This window comes from Tachypleus tridentatus, chromosome 12 (genome assembly GCF_004210375.1).
Source record: "Tachypleus tridentatus isolate NWPU-2018 chromosome 12, ASM421037v1, whole genome shotgun sequence".
Classification (NCBI taxonomy): domain Eukaryota; kingdom Metazoa; phylum Arthropoda; class Merostomata; order Xiphosura; family Limulidae; genus Tachypleus; species Tachypleus tridentatus.
The window spans coordinates 111,384,812-111,399,654 of NC_134836.1; the positions used below are offsets into that span (position 1 = coordinate 111,384,812).

A 14,843-nucleotide genomic window follows, 5' to 3' on the forward strand; every position below is an offset into this window, starting at 1 on the left:
TTATAGACTGTGATCCCACAATAACATGGTCCACATCACAAGACCATATTTTGCTAAGGCCCTTTGAAAAGTACCAAGACAACTTTGTTGCCTAAGCCTAAATTATTCATGATGCTTCCAACTTATTGGCTGATTTTATGCCTAACTATTCACTTTATTATCAAAAACTTGAAAAGAAAAACTTATTTTTAAAATAACAATGGAAGCGTAACAAATAATCAAGAAAGAAAAGTACTGAGAAAGGTATGAATGGATATTGGGGAATCCACCTCTAAGAAAATGGGAAAAATCAAGAGAAACAGTTTCCAATGAATACACATTTGATACAATCACCACATAAGACTCCCAAGGCCTGATAGGCCAAAACAGATTCAGAGTACCATACATGTAAAAATGGCTGGTATGGGTAGAGAAAGTTCTATGTAGAGGAGTGAACAACATTTTGACCTTCTTCGGCCATTGTCAGGTTCACAAAGAAAGAGAGGTAACTGACCGATAGTTGACCACATGTTTTAAGGTGGTTGTGTAATTGAGTGTAGGAATGTAGAGGGAGCACTTAAATGTTGGATTATATTTATTAATATAGATATAAAGGTGTTCCTTTGTATTGGTTTATTTAAGGTTTAAGTTGTTGTATAAGTAAGGCTTCTTTAATTTTGCATTCGTTTATGTTTGTTTGTTTATTTAGTATTTGGGTGTTTTCTATGGTTATGTTGTGTTTCTTTAACTTGCAGTGTTTGAAAACGTGTGAAGGTGACTTTTTATGTTCTTTGAATCTGGTTTCCATTTTTCTACTTGTTTCTCCAATATAGAAGTCGTGGCAGTTATCACATTGTATTTTATAAATAATGTTGGTGTGGTGTTTGTCAGTGTAGTTTTTACATAGTATGGACTTTAGTTTTTGTGCATGGTTTTTGAATAAACTTGGTTTTTACTGGAATGTTGTGTTTTATTATGTTTTTTTCCAAGTGTTGGTTATCTTTTCACTGCTGTCAGGAACATGCAGTATGCAGCAGTATAAGGTTTTGTAGTTCGGGATTTATTGTTGTTTGTTTGTTGTTGGTCTAGATGTGTGTGTATAATTGTTTCCATGATTTTTTGAGAAATTTGTTGATGTTGATGAAGTGTTGTTTTATTGATTTCATTGTTAGTGTTATCAGGTGAACATAGTTTTATGGTTGTGTTTATTTGCTTTCGAGGGGTTCCACATGTGTGTATATATATATAGAACTTTCTCTACCCATACCACAGTTTTTACTGAAGTAAAAGTGGGTTTTCTCGTCCTCACAAATTCAGATTACTCTTGACTGCAGAGGTGAGAAATAGAAGGAAAAATAATTGCAGTGTTGGATGTATAGCCTTCTCTACTTGCAACAGACTTAGAAAGGAAGGATCTACCAGGGTATAAGCAGGACTTACTGGGAGAGTACATAAAATCCAACTTTTCCCCAGGATCAACAAATAAGCAACTTTAGAAGCCCTATACAGTCTTATAATCTTGTATATTTGTTATCTTTTACTATACTGACCTTCTAATTCCTAGCAAACATTACATAACTTACACTAATGCAGTGCACATACACTCATGTTACCACATCTAATAATATAAAACTGACCTGGTCCGAGCTGTGTTTTAGTGGACTAGTATTTTGTATTATACTATAACATTTAAATTATTATACATTATATATGTATATAGATTATTACTATTTACAAACAAGTCATGAAACTTATTTTTCTTAAAATATAGAACAATAAATAAAGAAATAAAGCTAACAACTATCTCTTCTAACTATAAACTTTGAACTTAGTTGCTGAAGGACATAGGTAGCTAAGCCTTTTAAAATTTCACACATGAAAGATACCAAACAAAAAAATTATTTTGGCTTTATACATACAGTTGAATAACCAAACAAAATCATAACTATACCAATACCATAGAATTCCACTGTAATTTATTAAGCTTAGTAGTTAAGATGTATTTAATTTTTTTAAAAATACAAAACTTCAAGCAGACTAAAACTCAACCTACTTCATTGAAATCTTGGTTCAAAAGAACATGGTATCCTTCTGACAGATTAAAATGGCTGAGAAAACCACTACCAGGACATTCTAAACTGTCAATTGGTTATTCATGTCATATATTGCAGTAAGAATATACAAGGGACCATTTCTAAAAATGGAAAGAGGTGAAAGGGACCATTGTGTTTAATTCAGTATATGTGCCATATCTGAGCAAAATAAAAAGATATGAGGTTCTTATTTTATATTTCAGCTTGTCAATATTGGTAATACGAAGTCCTAATTTGTATGGAGCTATAGACTTAGTATTTTGACATCACAAACATCTAATTGTAACCAGTGCTGCCTTCACTATACTGTGCAACTCACTAAAATCTATATTCAGGTGGGTTATTTCAATATTTATTTTTAAATTAAAATATTAACTCATATGTAATATTAAAGTTTGAATTATAATCTACACTTTGATTCCAAACTTATTCACACAAATTCATAAAATAGTAATAATTCAATAAAAAATTTGAATGCAAATTAACCCACAAGATGACATGGCCTTTGACCTGTAACCTTTCATGAAAGGGTAAAAAATCAAAATAAATTACACCATAAATTATAAAAAATGTACTCCATGTACTTTTTATATGAAATGTGAAATAAAGTAAAATTTAAATGTGTTTACTGAATGAGATTGTAACAATTTATTTTGGGTATAAAAACAAGTTTCAACCATCTTCGGTAGTTTAGGGATGATGTTCCAAACTTCTAGCGAAAAGCTTCCCCAATTAGATGTAAAATGAACACTGATGAAGCTAAGCACAACTGTTCTCTATTTCTAATTCCATTAGCAACTCCAAACTTTAAAAGGTCTTATTCTAAAACAAGTAAAGCTAAATGATAAATTGTTCTGTGTGAACAAGCTCTAACAGAACTTCTTGACTCAAATAAACAGCAAGTACATTTTCTGCAACAGCTTGTGGTTTGTTCTTGTGTTAAATACAAACCTATGCAATGTGTTGTGTTATGTTCAGAATGGGTGGTAAAACATGGTTTTTACCAGAGATCTATGTTTCACTTAGTATAAATAACATTATTACAGTGGAGCCCCTCTAAGTGGCTACCCCTTGAAAGCGGTCATTCAATCACAGTCCCTTTTTTTGTTTACATAATCCCTAATTATATACAGTGGAACCCCTCTAATCAGGCCAGTTTGTCTCAGTCCCGAAGGTGGCTGCTTTAGAAGGGTTCCACTGTAATTCATGTCACTTTATAGTTCTTCACAAGCAACAGAGATCAAAAACCACTTACACATTTTCTTTTTGTTCTGAATTTCTAGTTTCTAGTGCTAAATGAAGTATATTTGTATCTTGCACTCTGTTAGTTGACTTCTTATACTGGATTCCGTAAGAAAGGATTTGCACAGATGGTTGAGAATTGAATCACATTTAAATTTTTTTCCCTAGTTACTAAAGCTTTTGCAACTCATTTGTAATTTATTCTACTTTAGTGGTTGATATTTCATTTGTGTGTTGAATTACACTTTAATTTATTCATATATTTATAATTGAAAACACGGCCATTTTCAGGTTTATTGTAATCCAATTAGGACTAACATTACCAGATCAATTCATTAGACATTTATGTATATGAGATTAATCTTTCTTTCTTAATTATAAAATAAACATATTACTTATTTAACCCTTTTTATAATATACACAGGTTTATCTATACATTCACACACATTAAGTATTTATGCTATAACTTTTGAAACAGCAAGTGTATCTTTACAAAATATGGTAGACTTTTAGTAGATTTGATTGCTTTCTTCCTGTTCACATGTGAAGTTAAATTCTAATCTACAGAACACATACTTAATTTTTTCAATCACATTAACTCTATACATCCCAACATTAACTTCACATGTGAACAGGAAGAAAGCAATCAAATATCATTTCTTAACCTCAAAATTACAAGAACTGACACACAATTCAAAACAGAAATCCACCGAAAAATCACCCATACTGGACTATACATTCCTTGGGACTCAGCACATGAAACAAAACAAAAACTCAACATACTAAGAAACCAAATAAACACAGCCATAAAACTATGCTCACCAGATAAAATTAACGATGAATTAGACAAAATAAAACAATACTTCATCAACATCAATAAGTTTCCTCCACAAACCGTAGAAAACATTATACGCACACACCTAGACAGAAAGCAAAATCAACCAACTAAAGTAAATACAGCTCACGAATCAAAAAACCACGAAACCATATACTGCTGTATACCATATATTCCTGACATCAGCAAACAAATAATCAACATTTGGCAAAAAATTAGTAACAAAATATGACATTCCAGTTAATACCAAATTTATTCCAAAACCCGGCACAAAACTGAGGTCTATACTATGTAAAAACTACACTGACAAACACCACACCAACATTATTTATAAAATACAATGTGATAATTGCCACGACTTCTATATTGGAGAAACAAGTAGAAAAATGGAAACCAGATTCAAAGAACATAAAAAAGTCACCTTCACACGTTTTCGAACACTGCAAGTCAAATAAACACAACATAACCATGGAAAACACTCAAATACTAAATAAAGAAACAAACATAAACAAACGCAAAATTAAAGAAGCCTTACTTATACAACAACTTAAACCCAAAATAAACCAATATAAAGGAATGCCTTTATACCTATATTAATATAATAAAATAAATAAAATTATATATTCAAACATCTAATACCGCCCTCTACATTTCGACACACAGTTACACAACCCCTTTCAAACATGTGGTCAGCTTCCGGTCAGTTACCTCTTTCTTTGTGAACCTGACGATGACCGAAGAAGGTCGAAACGTTGTTCGCTCTTCTATGTAAAATATTTTCTCAATCCAAACGAGCCGTTTTTTGCATATAAATTTCTCAACAAGTGGGTTTCTCGACATCACTGATTATTTAGTCTAAGTAGTTTAAGTGTTATAATAAATATGTATGTAAATATATAGTGTTATTTTTTATAATATTGACCTTCCAGTCATCCTTAGCTAATATTACATAATTTGCATTAACGTGGTACACATGCACTCTTTACATATTCAGTAATATAAGACTGACCTTTAGTCTTCCCTGTTTTGGCTGTTTTTTTAGTGGACAAGTATTTTGTAAGATACTCACATTTCAATTATTATATATTATATATATATGTATACAGATTATTAATATTTAGAAATAAATGATTAAACTTGTTTTTCTTAAAATATAGAACAATAATTCAGGAAATAAAGCAAACAATTATCTCTTCTCACTACGACCTTTGCACTCAGTTGTTGCCGAACATAGGTTGCTTAGGCTTTTAAAATTTCTCACATGGAGGATATCAAACAAAATTACAAAAATCATAAATAACTACACTTGTACCATACAATTCCACTGTAACTTATTCAGCTTATAGCCAAGATGTATTTAGATGTTAAAAAATATGAAACTTCAAGCAGACTAAAGACACAAAACAATTGATTGAAATCTTGGATCTAAAAAGATGTGGTAGCCTTTTCAAAGATTAACATGACTGAGAAAACCATTCTTGGGACATTGTAAGTTGTTGATTGGTTATTCACACATCATAAATTGAAGTTAATGTATATAAGGGGCCATTTCCAAAAATAGAATGAAACGAAAAGGGCCACCGAGTTTGATTCAGTACATTAGCCATATCTCAGTAAAATAAAAAGATACAAGGTTCTTATTTTATATTCTAGCTTTATAACATTAGTAATTTAAGTTCCTAATTTGTATGAAACTATAGACTTAGTATTTTGACAACACAAACATTTAATATTACACTGTGCTGAATTCAACATACCATAACTCACTAAAATGTGTTCTTTTAATATTTACTTTCCCCTTAAAAAATAAACTCATATGTAATATTACAATTTGAAATATAATCTACAATTTGATACCAAACTTCTTGATATAAATTCATAAAATAGTTCAATACAATGCTAAATGCAAGTAAACAATTGCAATGACATGGCCTTTAACCCTTGACACGTCGTGAAAGGGTTAACTTCATTTTCAAACAAAAATAAAATTAGCTATATTGGCATCTAAATTGTTTGACTTAGCTCACCAAGGTGACTTTGGTTTTACTTCTTGGTGTGACTGCATCAACAAGCAATGGAAAATACATTTATTTGAAGACATGTACATATAAAGTGAAGTGGTTTTACCAATTGATAGATAAAAAACAACTTTAAAAATATTTTCCCAGCAGGTTCACAATTTGTCAACAGACTTGAACTATTTATGCTCCCAGTTTGATAAAAGCTAGTTCCTCTTACGTTACATACTCTGTCATACATGATTAATGAAAAAGCATTCCCCACTTGGCATGAAACTGTTTAGTCTTTCCCAAGTATACACCTACAAAAACTGGTTTGTTTGTAGCTAAGCATAGAGCTACACAATGAGATATCTGTGCTCTGCTTACCAAGGGTATTGAAATCCAGTTTTTAGCATTATAATCCTGCAGACTTACCACTGGTTCCACTGGAGGAGGCCTAAAAATATGAAGCAATTCATATCTGAATGGTTAAATTGTCAGTTTAAATATTATATATATATATATATATATTTAATGGAATACACTACAAACTTGTTTTAACTACCCATTTACAAAGGTTTATTAACCTTTACCTTGTTTTATCCATATATGAATGTCAGTCTCACCTGTGGTTAAAAACTGTCAGTCCTCGGCGCTGTGACAATCGAATGGAAGCACTGGTCAAAGCTAGAATTCCAGCATTTACAGTGGCCAACTGCTTGATTTCATTGGTAGCATCCACTTGGAAGGAGGTGTATTTCTGTAGATCACAACTGTAATACGATGTCACATGACCCTGAAGTAAAGATAACACAATGAATGTTTCCTCTCTTAGTTATATGATAACAGATTACAATGCTCAAAATTCAGGCATGTCAGTATCATTGCAATTGCTGTACATTTTAAACAATTTTAAATAGAATAAAAAATACTAAAAGAAGACAAATGTAAAATGTGTTTCATCTTATCATATTAAATATCCAGCTGCTGTAGGAAAAACTGTCACAGTTCAGACTTTTTTTTCAAAACATTTCATCAAGAATTGTGTATTGGTTTATTTGGAAGGATAGACCGAATAAATGAAAGAAAAACTTCAATAAGCAGCCATCAGCTAATTGTGTATTGGTTTATTTGGAAAGATAGACCGAATAAATGAAAGACAAACTTCAATAAGCAGCCATCAGCTAATTGTGTATTGGTTTATTTGGAAAGATAGACCGAATAAATGAAAGACAAACTTCAATAAGCAGCCATCAGCTAATTGTGTATTGGTTTATTTGGAAAGATAGACCGAATAAATGAAAGACAAACTTCAATAAGCAGCCATCAGCTAATTGTGTATTGGTTTATTTGGAAAGATAGACCGAATAAATGAAAGACAAACTTCAATAAGCAGCCATCAGCTAATTTCTGCACTAAAATAAACCAGTGCATATTTACACTTAATATATTAGAGGCCAGTGCTGATGTATGTGCTACAACATAGAAAAACACAGAACAACAGCATAAACAATGCATCATAATTTAAAATACATATTAGGAATCAGTAGCACTGTAGTTGTCTGAACTTTAAAACATCCAGTGGTTAATTACTATAGGTAAACAAGTATCTTTCAATAAAAGGTAGCCAGTTGAATAACTAGATATGAGCAAATGACCCCATTAATCTGATTATAAATATAAAATATGTATTGCACTTTGTGCTGTATTTATTTCATTGATGTCACAGAGATAGATGGCATGCTTCTTTGTAATTTATTACAGAAGTATACAGACACTATGTGTTGTCACATTTCCATGGCGAGATTTTAATTACTGTCAAACTCAGCCTTCTGCTCAATTGCTCATTTATTTAAATTCAATCTTTTAGGGATGGGGGGGGTGATTGTCTGGGTTCCTGTATCACATTTCACCTAAGCTGATTCAACTTGTTTGTTTAACATCGACTTCACACATTGAAAACTTAAATGGGTGCTGTGCTTGAACCATTTGCCTTATTGCTTATCCACTTAAGTTATTTTTTTCTCGGGGTTGGGGGCCCGTCTAAGTTTATCTACCGTGTACAATCGAAAGTGATTTAGTGAACGCTTCACACAAAATTGTGTGTACAGAGGTGCCAGACAGGTGGACAACTCTGTTTTTAATGTAAAGATTAATGGGTGAAAGTTTAAACAAATTAGTAACTTGAACATGTTAAGCCTTGTATTAATATCAAATTATTAACCCCTTGAAGATAAGAAACTTCTAGCTAGCTTAAGTTCATGTAGGAAAAGAAAACATATAACTAGGTTAATGAGATGAAAAATATAACACAATTCATACATTAGAAAAACACTTAGGTTAAAGAAGTTTCAATAGAAATGAATAAAAACCCAATTACCCAAGTGCTTTTGAAAGGTTGACCTTTCTTCTTCAGTCCACCCTTTGAAAGCAATTGTGTTACAGGGTTTTTATTCATTTCTATCAAGAAATATAACCCAAGTTAGTAATTCTAAGTCTATACCACTTTCCACATAATCATAGGAAGATGGAGGAAAACACCATGGAAGTAACATAATACCAAAATGATGCAAAATATAAAGAGAGTCTTTATACTAACTCATACAGCATCTTCTGCAAGAGAAGAAAACAGGCAAATACCAAGAGAATGATTTGATATTACAGGAAAGAAAATTATATTGACAGAGAATTTTCAACCAACTTATAATAGTGACAGAGTTTATCCAACTGATACTAAATTAAAAATAAAAATGCTCACATGAACAAAACAAGAAGTACTTGTACATATCAAATTACATAAAAGTTACAAAACTTTTGCTAACTCAGAACAATTATACCTTTACATAAAACAAGAGAGATTGACAAAGTCATACATCAAGTTACGTTCGTAAAAGAAACTTACTGAGATTTTTTTAAAGTAATAAACATCAATATTATAAATGTAAAAATAATATACGAGTGATAACAAAACATACAAAAAAAACCCAGCTGAATTGAATACCTCAAGCAAATTATAGTTTCACACATAGTGGACATATGACATCAAAATCAAATTAAAAAAAAAAAGTCAAACACATTTCAGTTAGTAAAAACAGCACAATAACACTCAATATGACAGAGACAGAAAAACAGATGTTTCTAGTAATAATAGAAATAGCTGTACCTACTAAGAGGTAATAGGTGTGAGAAACCAGGAATAGATGCCACGTTCACTAATTACGACAATTCACTTCAGTACAAAAAAGAACACTGAAGCAATGGTTAAAAATATTCTTTTTTGTGAGTTGAAACAGCTAAAGAGTGTAGACCTTTAACTATGTAAACTCTATCTTAACAAATCATCTGACCATTATTAAAATCTTTAATGTATTTACATGTCCTTAATTGTGTGGTCATATAATCTCCTGACTTTGTTCACAGACTAGAAATAACTATCACAAACCTACATATAGTACTGAATACTTACCCCTTGGTTCCCCATCCATAGCAATTCTTCCTGTAAATCAAAGCTCAGAGCAGAAACTCCAAAATGATTGCCCCCATCTGCAAGGATGCTATGGAGTAAAATGTATTCCTGGCCCAATGCTAAACTTCCAACAGAAAACTGTCCCTGATTTATATCTGTTCCATCAATTGAAGGAGCAAACTCACCCACATGGTACTCCATCATAAACTACAGCACCAAAAACCAAAACAACAAGTTAGAACAACACTCCTCACCAGTATATCAACACAATCACTCACGTAAACTAAATAATGCTTGTTACAAAGTCTGTCAATGAAATATGACAGAACCTAAAAGTAAATAAATTTATTCAAAACTACTACAGAAAACTACTTTTAGTTTCTAACTTTTTGCTATTTTTTTGTTCATTCCACTTTTCTGCATTTAGTTTTACATAATGCAACCATTGTTTTGGAATTATTTCATATATGGAATTTGAGAGTACTTAGCTCTTGGTATTTTTAAGGGTAACCAATTTACTTGGGCCAAGCACGGCCAGGTGGTTAAGGCACTCGACTCATAATCTGAGGGTTATGGGTTGGAATCCCCATCACACAAAACATGCTCACCCTTTTAGCTGTGGGGGCATTATAATGTGACAGTCAAGCCCCACTATTCGTTGATAAAAGGGTAGCTCAAGAATTGGCGATGGGTGGTCTTACACTGCTAAATTCAGGATGGCTAGTACAGATAGCCCTTGTGTAGCTTTGCACAAAATTCAAAACAAAACAGACCAATTTACTTCTACATTAACCAGGTATTCCAATTAGTTTTCAAAGGAATGATGCAGGTGGTGTTCATGATATTGTACTCTGTATAGCCACTCACATTACCTAACCTTTTCTCACTCATTACTTAAATTAGTCATTTTTCTGTTTGCACCTGATGAAGAATGGTCTACGTTTCAAACATGCTTGGATTATAGGATTTCTTATTTTTGTCTTCAATGTTCCTCAAAACTAATTTTAGTGGAATGATAGTACTTTTAGAGAAAGAGAAGATATATAATAAAATTATAAATATATAACAACTGTTCAGCAAACAGCATACAAGATAATGCCTCACATACATTACAGTTACAAAAAGAAAAATTCTTGTATATATCTGGCAAATTATTAGGCAAATATTTTATTGTTTAACCCAACTGGGTCTTTGACAAATACATGCACCATTTCAATTTTATGATCTGATCTACTACTACAGCAACTGTAATACCTTCAGTACTATAATGCTTGAAGTATATCAAACTACAATACATCTTAGTTTGCATTTACATAACCTCTTAGAATTCTTATCTATAGTTTTTCACTATCCCTGTGTATTTATTATATATGGTATTTATTCTCTACTACAACTAAAACAGTAATGTAAAATATAATGATTAGCTGATAACTCAATACCAAATACATTTCATGTCATATGGCTTTCTGCAAAACAGCTTTTATAAGCATATTTTAACCCCAATTGCACATAAAGGGTTAGATGTAGATCTTCACATACATTTACCTATCCAATAAAAGTAAAAAAAAAAACACAAAAAAACTAGTAAGTTTATAGCTTGAACTTGAACAAGTTAAAGTGAAAATTAAAGACTAAATCAATAAAATACGAAAAGAAGAAAAAAGCTAATCCTATCACAAAGGTCAAGCCTCAGTCACAAAAGAAAACAGCTAAATCACAGTTTTAGGTTTACTTCTTGGTTCCCAGCTGTAACAAGATGGAAGTTTTGTTTCAAGCTAAACTTTAAAATAATAATTAATTTAGTAAATCACTAAGTGTGGCGAAAACAAAATGGTTACAATTTCAGAATTTATCTCTGGAAAGTCTTGCAGTAGTTTTTTTGTTCTAAGTTTGTAATTAGCAATATGAAAAGCTTGATAATGCAACTTAATCATTTAAGACATTATACTAAATTGTAATATGTTAACGGTTAAGCCTTAAAATTTTATTTGAGTTTAGCATTAAAACACACACACATATACAAAATATTTTATTTCTGACGGGCAGTTGACTTACGATTCAAGTATTTATTTCTCTTCTCAATTTCAAGTTTAAACTATTCACATTTTGGACCATGTTTTTTTTTATACCAGGCTGCACGCAACTTTTGAGTTTAATCCACCAAACCACATTTTTTTTAATCAAACAACTTACCACCGTGTTAGCAACAACAAACTGCCGCAAGGCTTTTAAGAATTTAAGCAGCGTCCTCTAAAATTATCTAAATATGATGCACTTGTTATCGTTTTTGTTATTAAATGAAAGTTTGACATGAAATGAAAAGAAAAAATAATGTTCGTTATTAAGAAATACCCATGTCTTGAATTACCAATTATTTCAATAATTGATAGTTTTTTGTTATTTTCAGCATTATCATGTATACATTACAATAACTGTTCATCTTAGCTTATTAATGGCACGCCCTTTCAGCCGTGGGGACATTATATGTTAAGGTCGATCCCATTATTCGTTGGTAAAAGAGTAGCCCAAAAGTTGGCGGTGAGTAGTGATGACTGGCTGCCTTCCCTCTAATCTTACACTGTTAAATTGGGGACGGCTAGCGCAGATAGCTCTTGTGTAGCCTTGCGTTAAATAAAAAAAAAAAAAAACGAAAACAAAACTAATCTTAGATTCAAATTTAAAAATGGGTTCAATGAAACTAAAAACACAAATTTTACTGAGTACGCAATGATTACACTTGTCATAAGACATTAATGTTAGGTCTATTATATCTGTAAGCATTAGATTCTTTACCTTGTCCCTTATGGATTTTCAGAAATTAGAAGTGTGTATAATAGTAGTATTCCAACCGCAATATATCCTTTGTATCCATTGTTGATGACGCACTTCGCTCAATCCAGAGCTCTTTAGGCCGACTGGAGATACAACAAGCATAGCAGCGATGGAAACGTTGTTCATATGAGCCATTTGAACACCTTTTACCACTTAAGACATCATAATATGTGGACAATAATTGACCAAAAGCATGTGATATGTTCTAAAGAGCCATGTTTTATCTTTTCTTTTCTAGTTCTTGTTGTTAACTTTTGATCAAGGTAGACCAACTTCATAGCTCAGGACTGAACATACAACCTAGTTATTAACATAAGTTATTTAATACACCAGTCAAAATCCTAATAATATTTCACCAAAAGGAAATAAGCAGATCTTTTTTACGTTAATCACACATGATAGTAAAACACTTTTATTTAATCTCACTGAGCATCTTTGAAATTAACTTGTAAACCTTATTCACCATTTTAATCTTTAATTAATACTTGCAAATCATTTGCAGATTGCATTCCTTACTTAATGAGTTACAATCGAACAAGTGAAACTCTGGCGCCTTGTAGAATAAATATCATGCCAAGCCACAGAGCAAAAGATGATCGAACCTGATGTTAGGTAAGATCCTGTAAAGCCACTAACTAATGTATTTATATGATATAAAGGCCAAAATTATCTTTTATATGACTGAATATAAGTATGAATTATTTGGTAATCCTGATCAGAAGTGGTTGGTGTAAACAAATTTGCATTAACTTATATAATTTTCTAATATATTTTTTAAATTAATTAAAATATTTGATTTTATTACGAAATTGTTCAATAGGTTATATTTTTATGTTGTAGAAACTTCTGGTGGTGTTTAGCTGACAAAACGCTTTTCCACATGGTCATTACTCATAACTTCAAAAGTTTGTATTACTTTGCAAATTTGCCCGGCATGGCTAGGTGATTAAGGCACTCGACTCGTTATTCTGAAGGTCGCGGATTCGAATCCCAGTTACACCAAACATGCTCGTTCTTTCAGCCGTTGGGGCGTTATAATGTGTACAGGCAATCCAACTATTCGTTGGTAAAAGAGTAGCCCAAGAGTTGGTGGTGGGTGGTGATGACTAGCTGCCTTCCCTCGAGTCTTATACTGTAATAGCCCTCGTGTAGCTTTGCGCGAAATTAAAGACAAACAAACTTTGTAAATTAAAAATAACTATTCTTCATGTACAACTAAAATCGCGTCTAACCTTAAAACATGTTTCGCATTGAATTTCAGATATGGCTTTTCTGCTGAGGAATCAGTTAGGCCTCCTAACACGAGATTTGCAAAATACCAGACGACAGAGTACAACGACTACTCCAACCTACAATCGTATTAAAAAAAACAATTCGCATCGTTAGTTTCACAATTACACAAATGTTAATTCATAAAAACAAATACAATACAATAAGAAAACAAGAACAGTGGTGGTGTCTTTTGAAATGACAACAGCAATGTAAAAATTCATTTAATAACTCGTTGGAGCTCAATGTGCTCCCCACCTCGTAAGTTAAACTTTATTCTAAATCAATTCTTAATAAAATTAAAATAAACAAAACTTTAGACAAAATCTAAGATTAAGTTTAAATTACAGCTCAAATGTTTGCCAACTTACACTTTCAACATCTACACAAAATACTGACAAAATCCAAATGCTTAAACCTCTCACGTTAAAGTTGAAGCAAATAATTCATTTCTCTAGATGAAGCGTAAAGGTAAAATGGAAAATGTAAAACGTTAATTAATAGATTAAAATAAGAAAAAGGTAACACTGGACCTCAATATTACAACGATGAAACAACTGCAAGAAATCTCAAAACCCTCTAATTCTTAAAATCCTAGCTTTAAACACAAAATAAAATCTCGCCTTTTCAGGCGTGGGGACTTTATAATGTGACGGTCAATCCCACTATTCGTTGACAAAAGAGTAGCCCAAGAGTTGGCGGTGGGTGGTGATGACTAGCTGCTTTTTCTCTAGCTTTACAATGCAAAATTATGGACGGCTAGCGCAGATAGCCCTCGTGTAGCTTTGTGCGAAATTAAAAAACAAATAAACACAAAATACCCCAACGAAGCCAAGTTTGCTCACAAATTGCAGCCCACATTTGAGATTTGTGTCTACCGAGTGTTTAATTTAAGGAACTTAGTTGCCTCAGTCCCTTATCCGATTCTATGACAGAAAATATAACTTTCGGTTTTTCGACATCACTTGCTATCTTCCCTACAAGAATGTTGCTTAACTGGAAATTAGTGAGAACGCATTTCGCATGCTCTCTGAACAGAAATGGTGTTATTTTAGCAAACCTCAGTGTCCAAAACTGAGGTCTCTGAAATTTACAATAATTTTCAAAAATAATTGCATCTTAATTAA

General features: G+C 32.0%; 1 protein-coding gene across 2 annotated transcripts in view; it reads right to left on the minus strand.

Moving 5' to 3' along the window:
• The window catches only part of PAN2 (PAN2-PAN3 deadenylation complex catalytic subunit PAN2), a 63,585-nt gene extending 51,726 nt beyond the window's left edge, over positions 1–11,859 (minus strand). Inside the window, exons 1-3 of one of the 2 annotated variants that reach the window (XM_076473432.1) lie at positions 11,809–11,859; positions 9,616–9,822; positions 6,776–6,945 (exon numbers count right to left, since the gene is read on the minus strand). In XM_076473432.1, the coding sequence (XP_076329547.1) occupies positions 6,776–6,945; positions 9,616–9,819 (374 nt within the window). In that variant the 5' untranslated portion in view covers positions 9,820–9,822; positions 11,809–11,859. Of the gene's footprint in view, positions 1–6,775; positions 6,946–9,615; positions 9,823–11,670 lie in introns of both variants that reach the window. The other variant, XM_076473431.1, reaches the window with a different exon arrangement.
• Between the last annotated feature and the right edge of the window lie 2,984 nt (positions 11,860–14,843).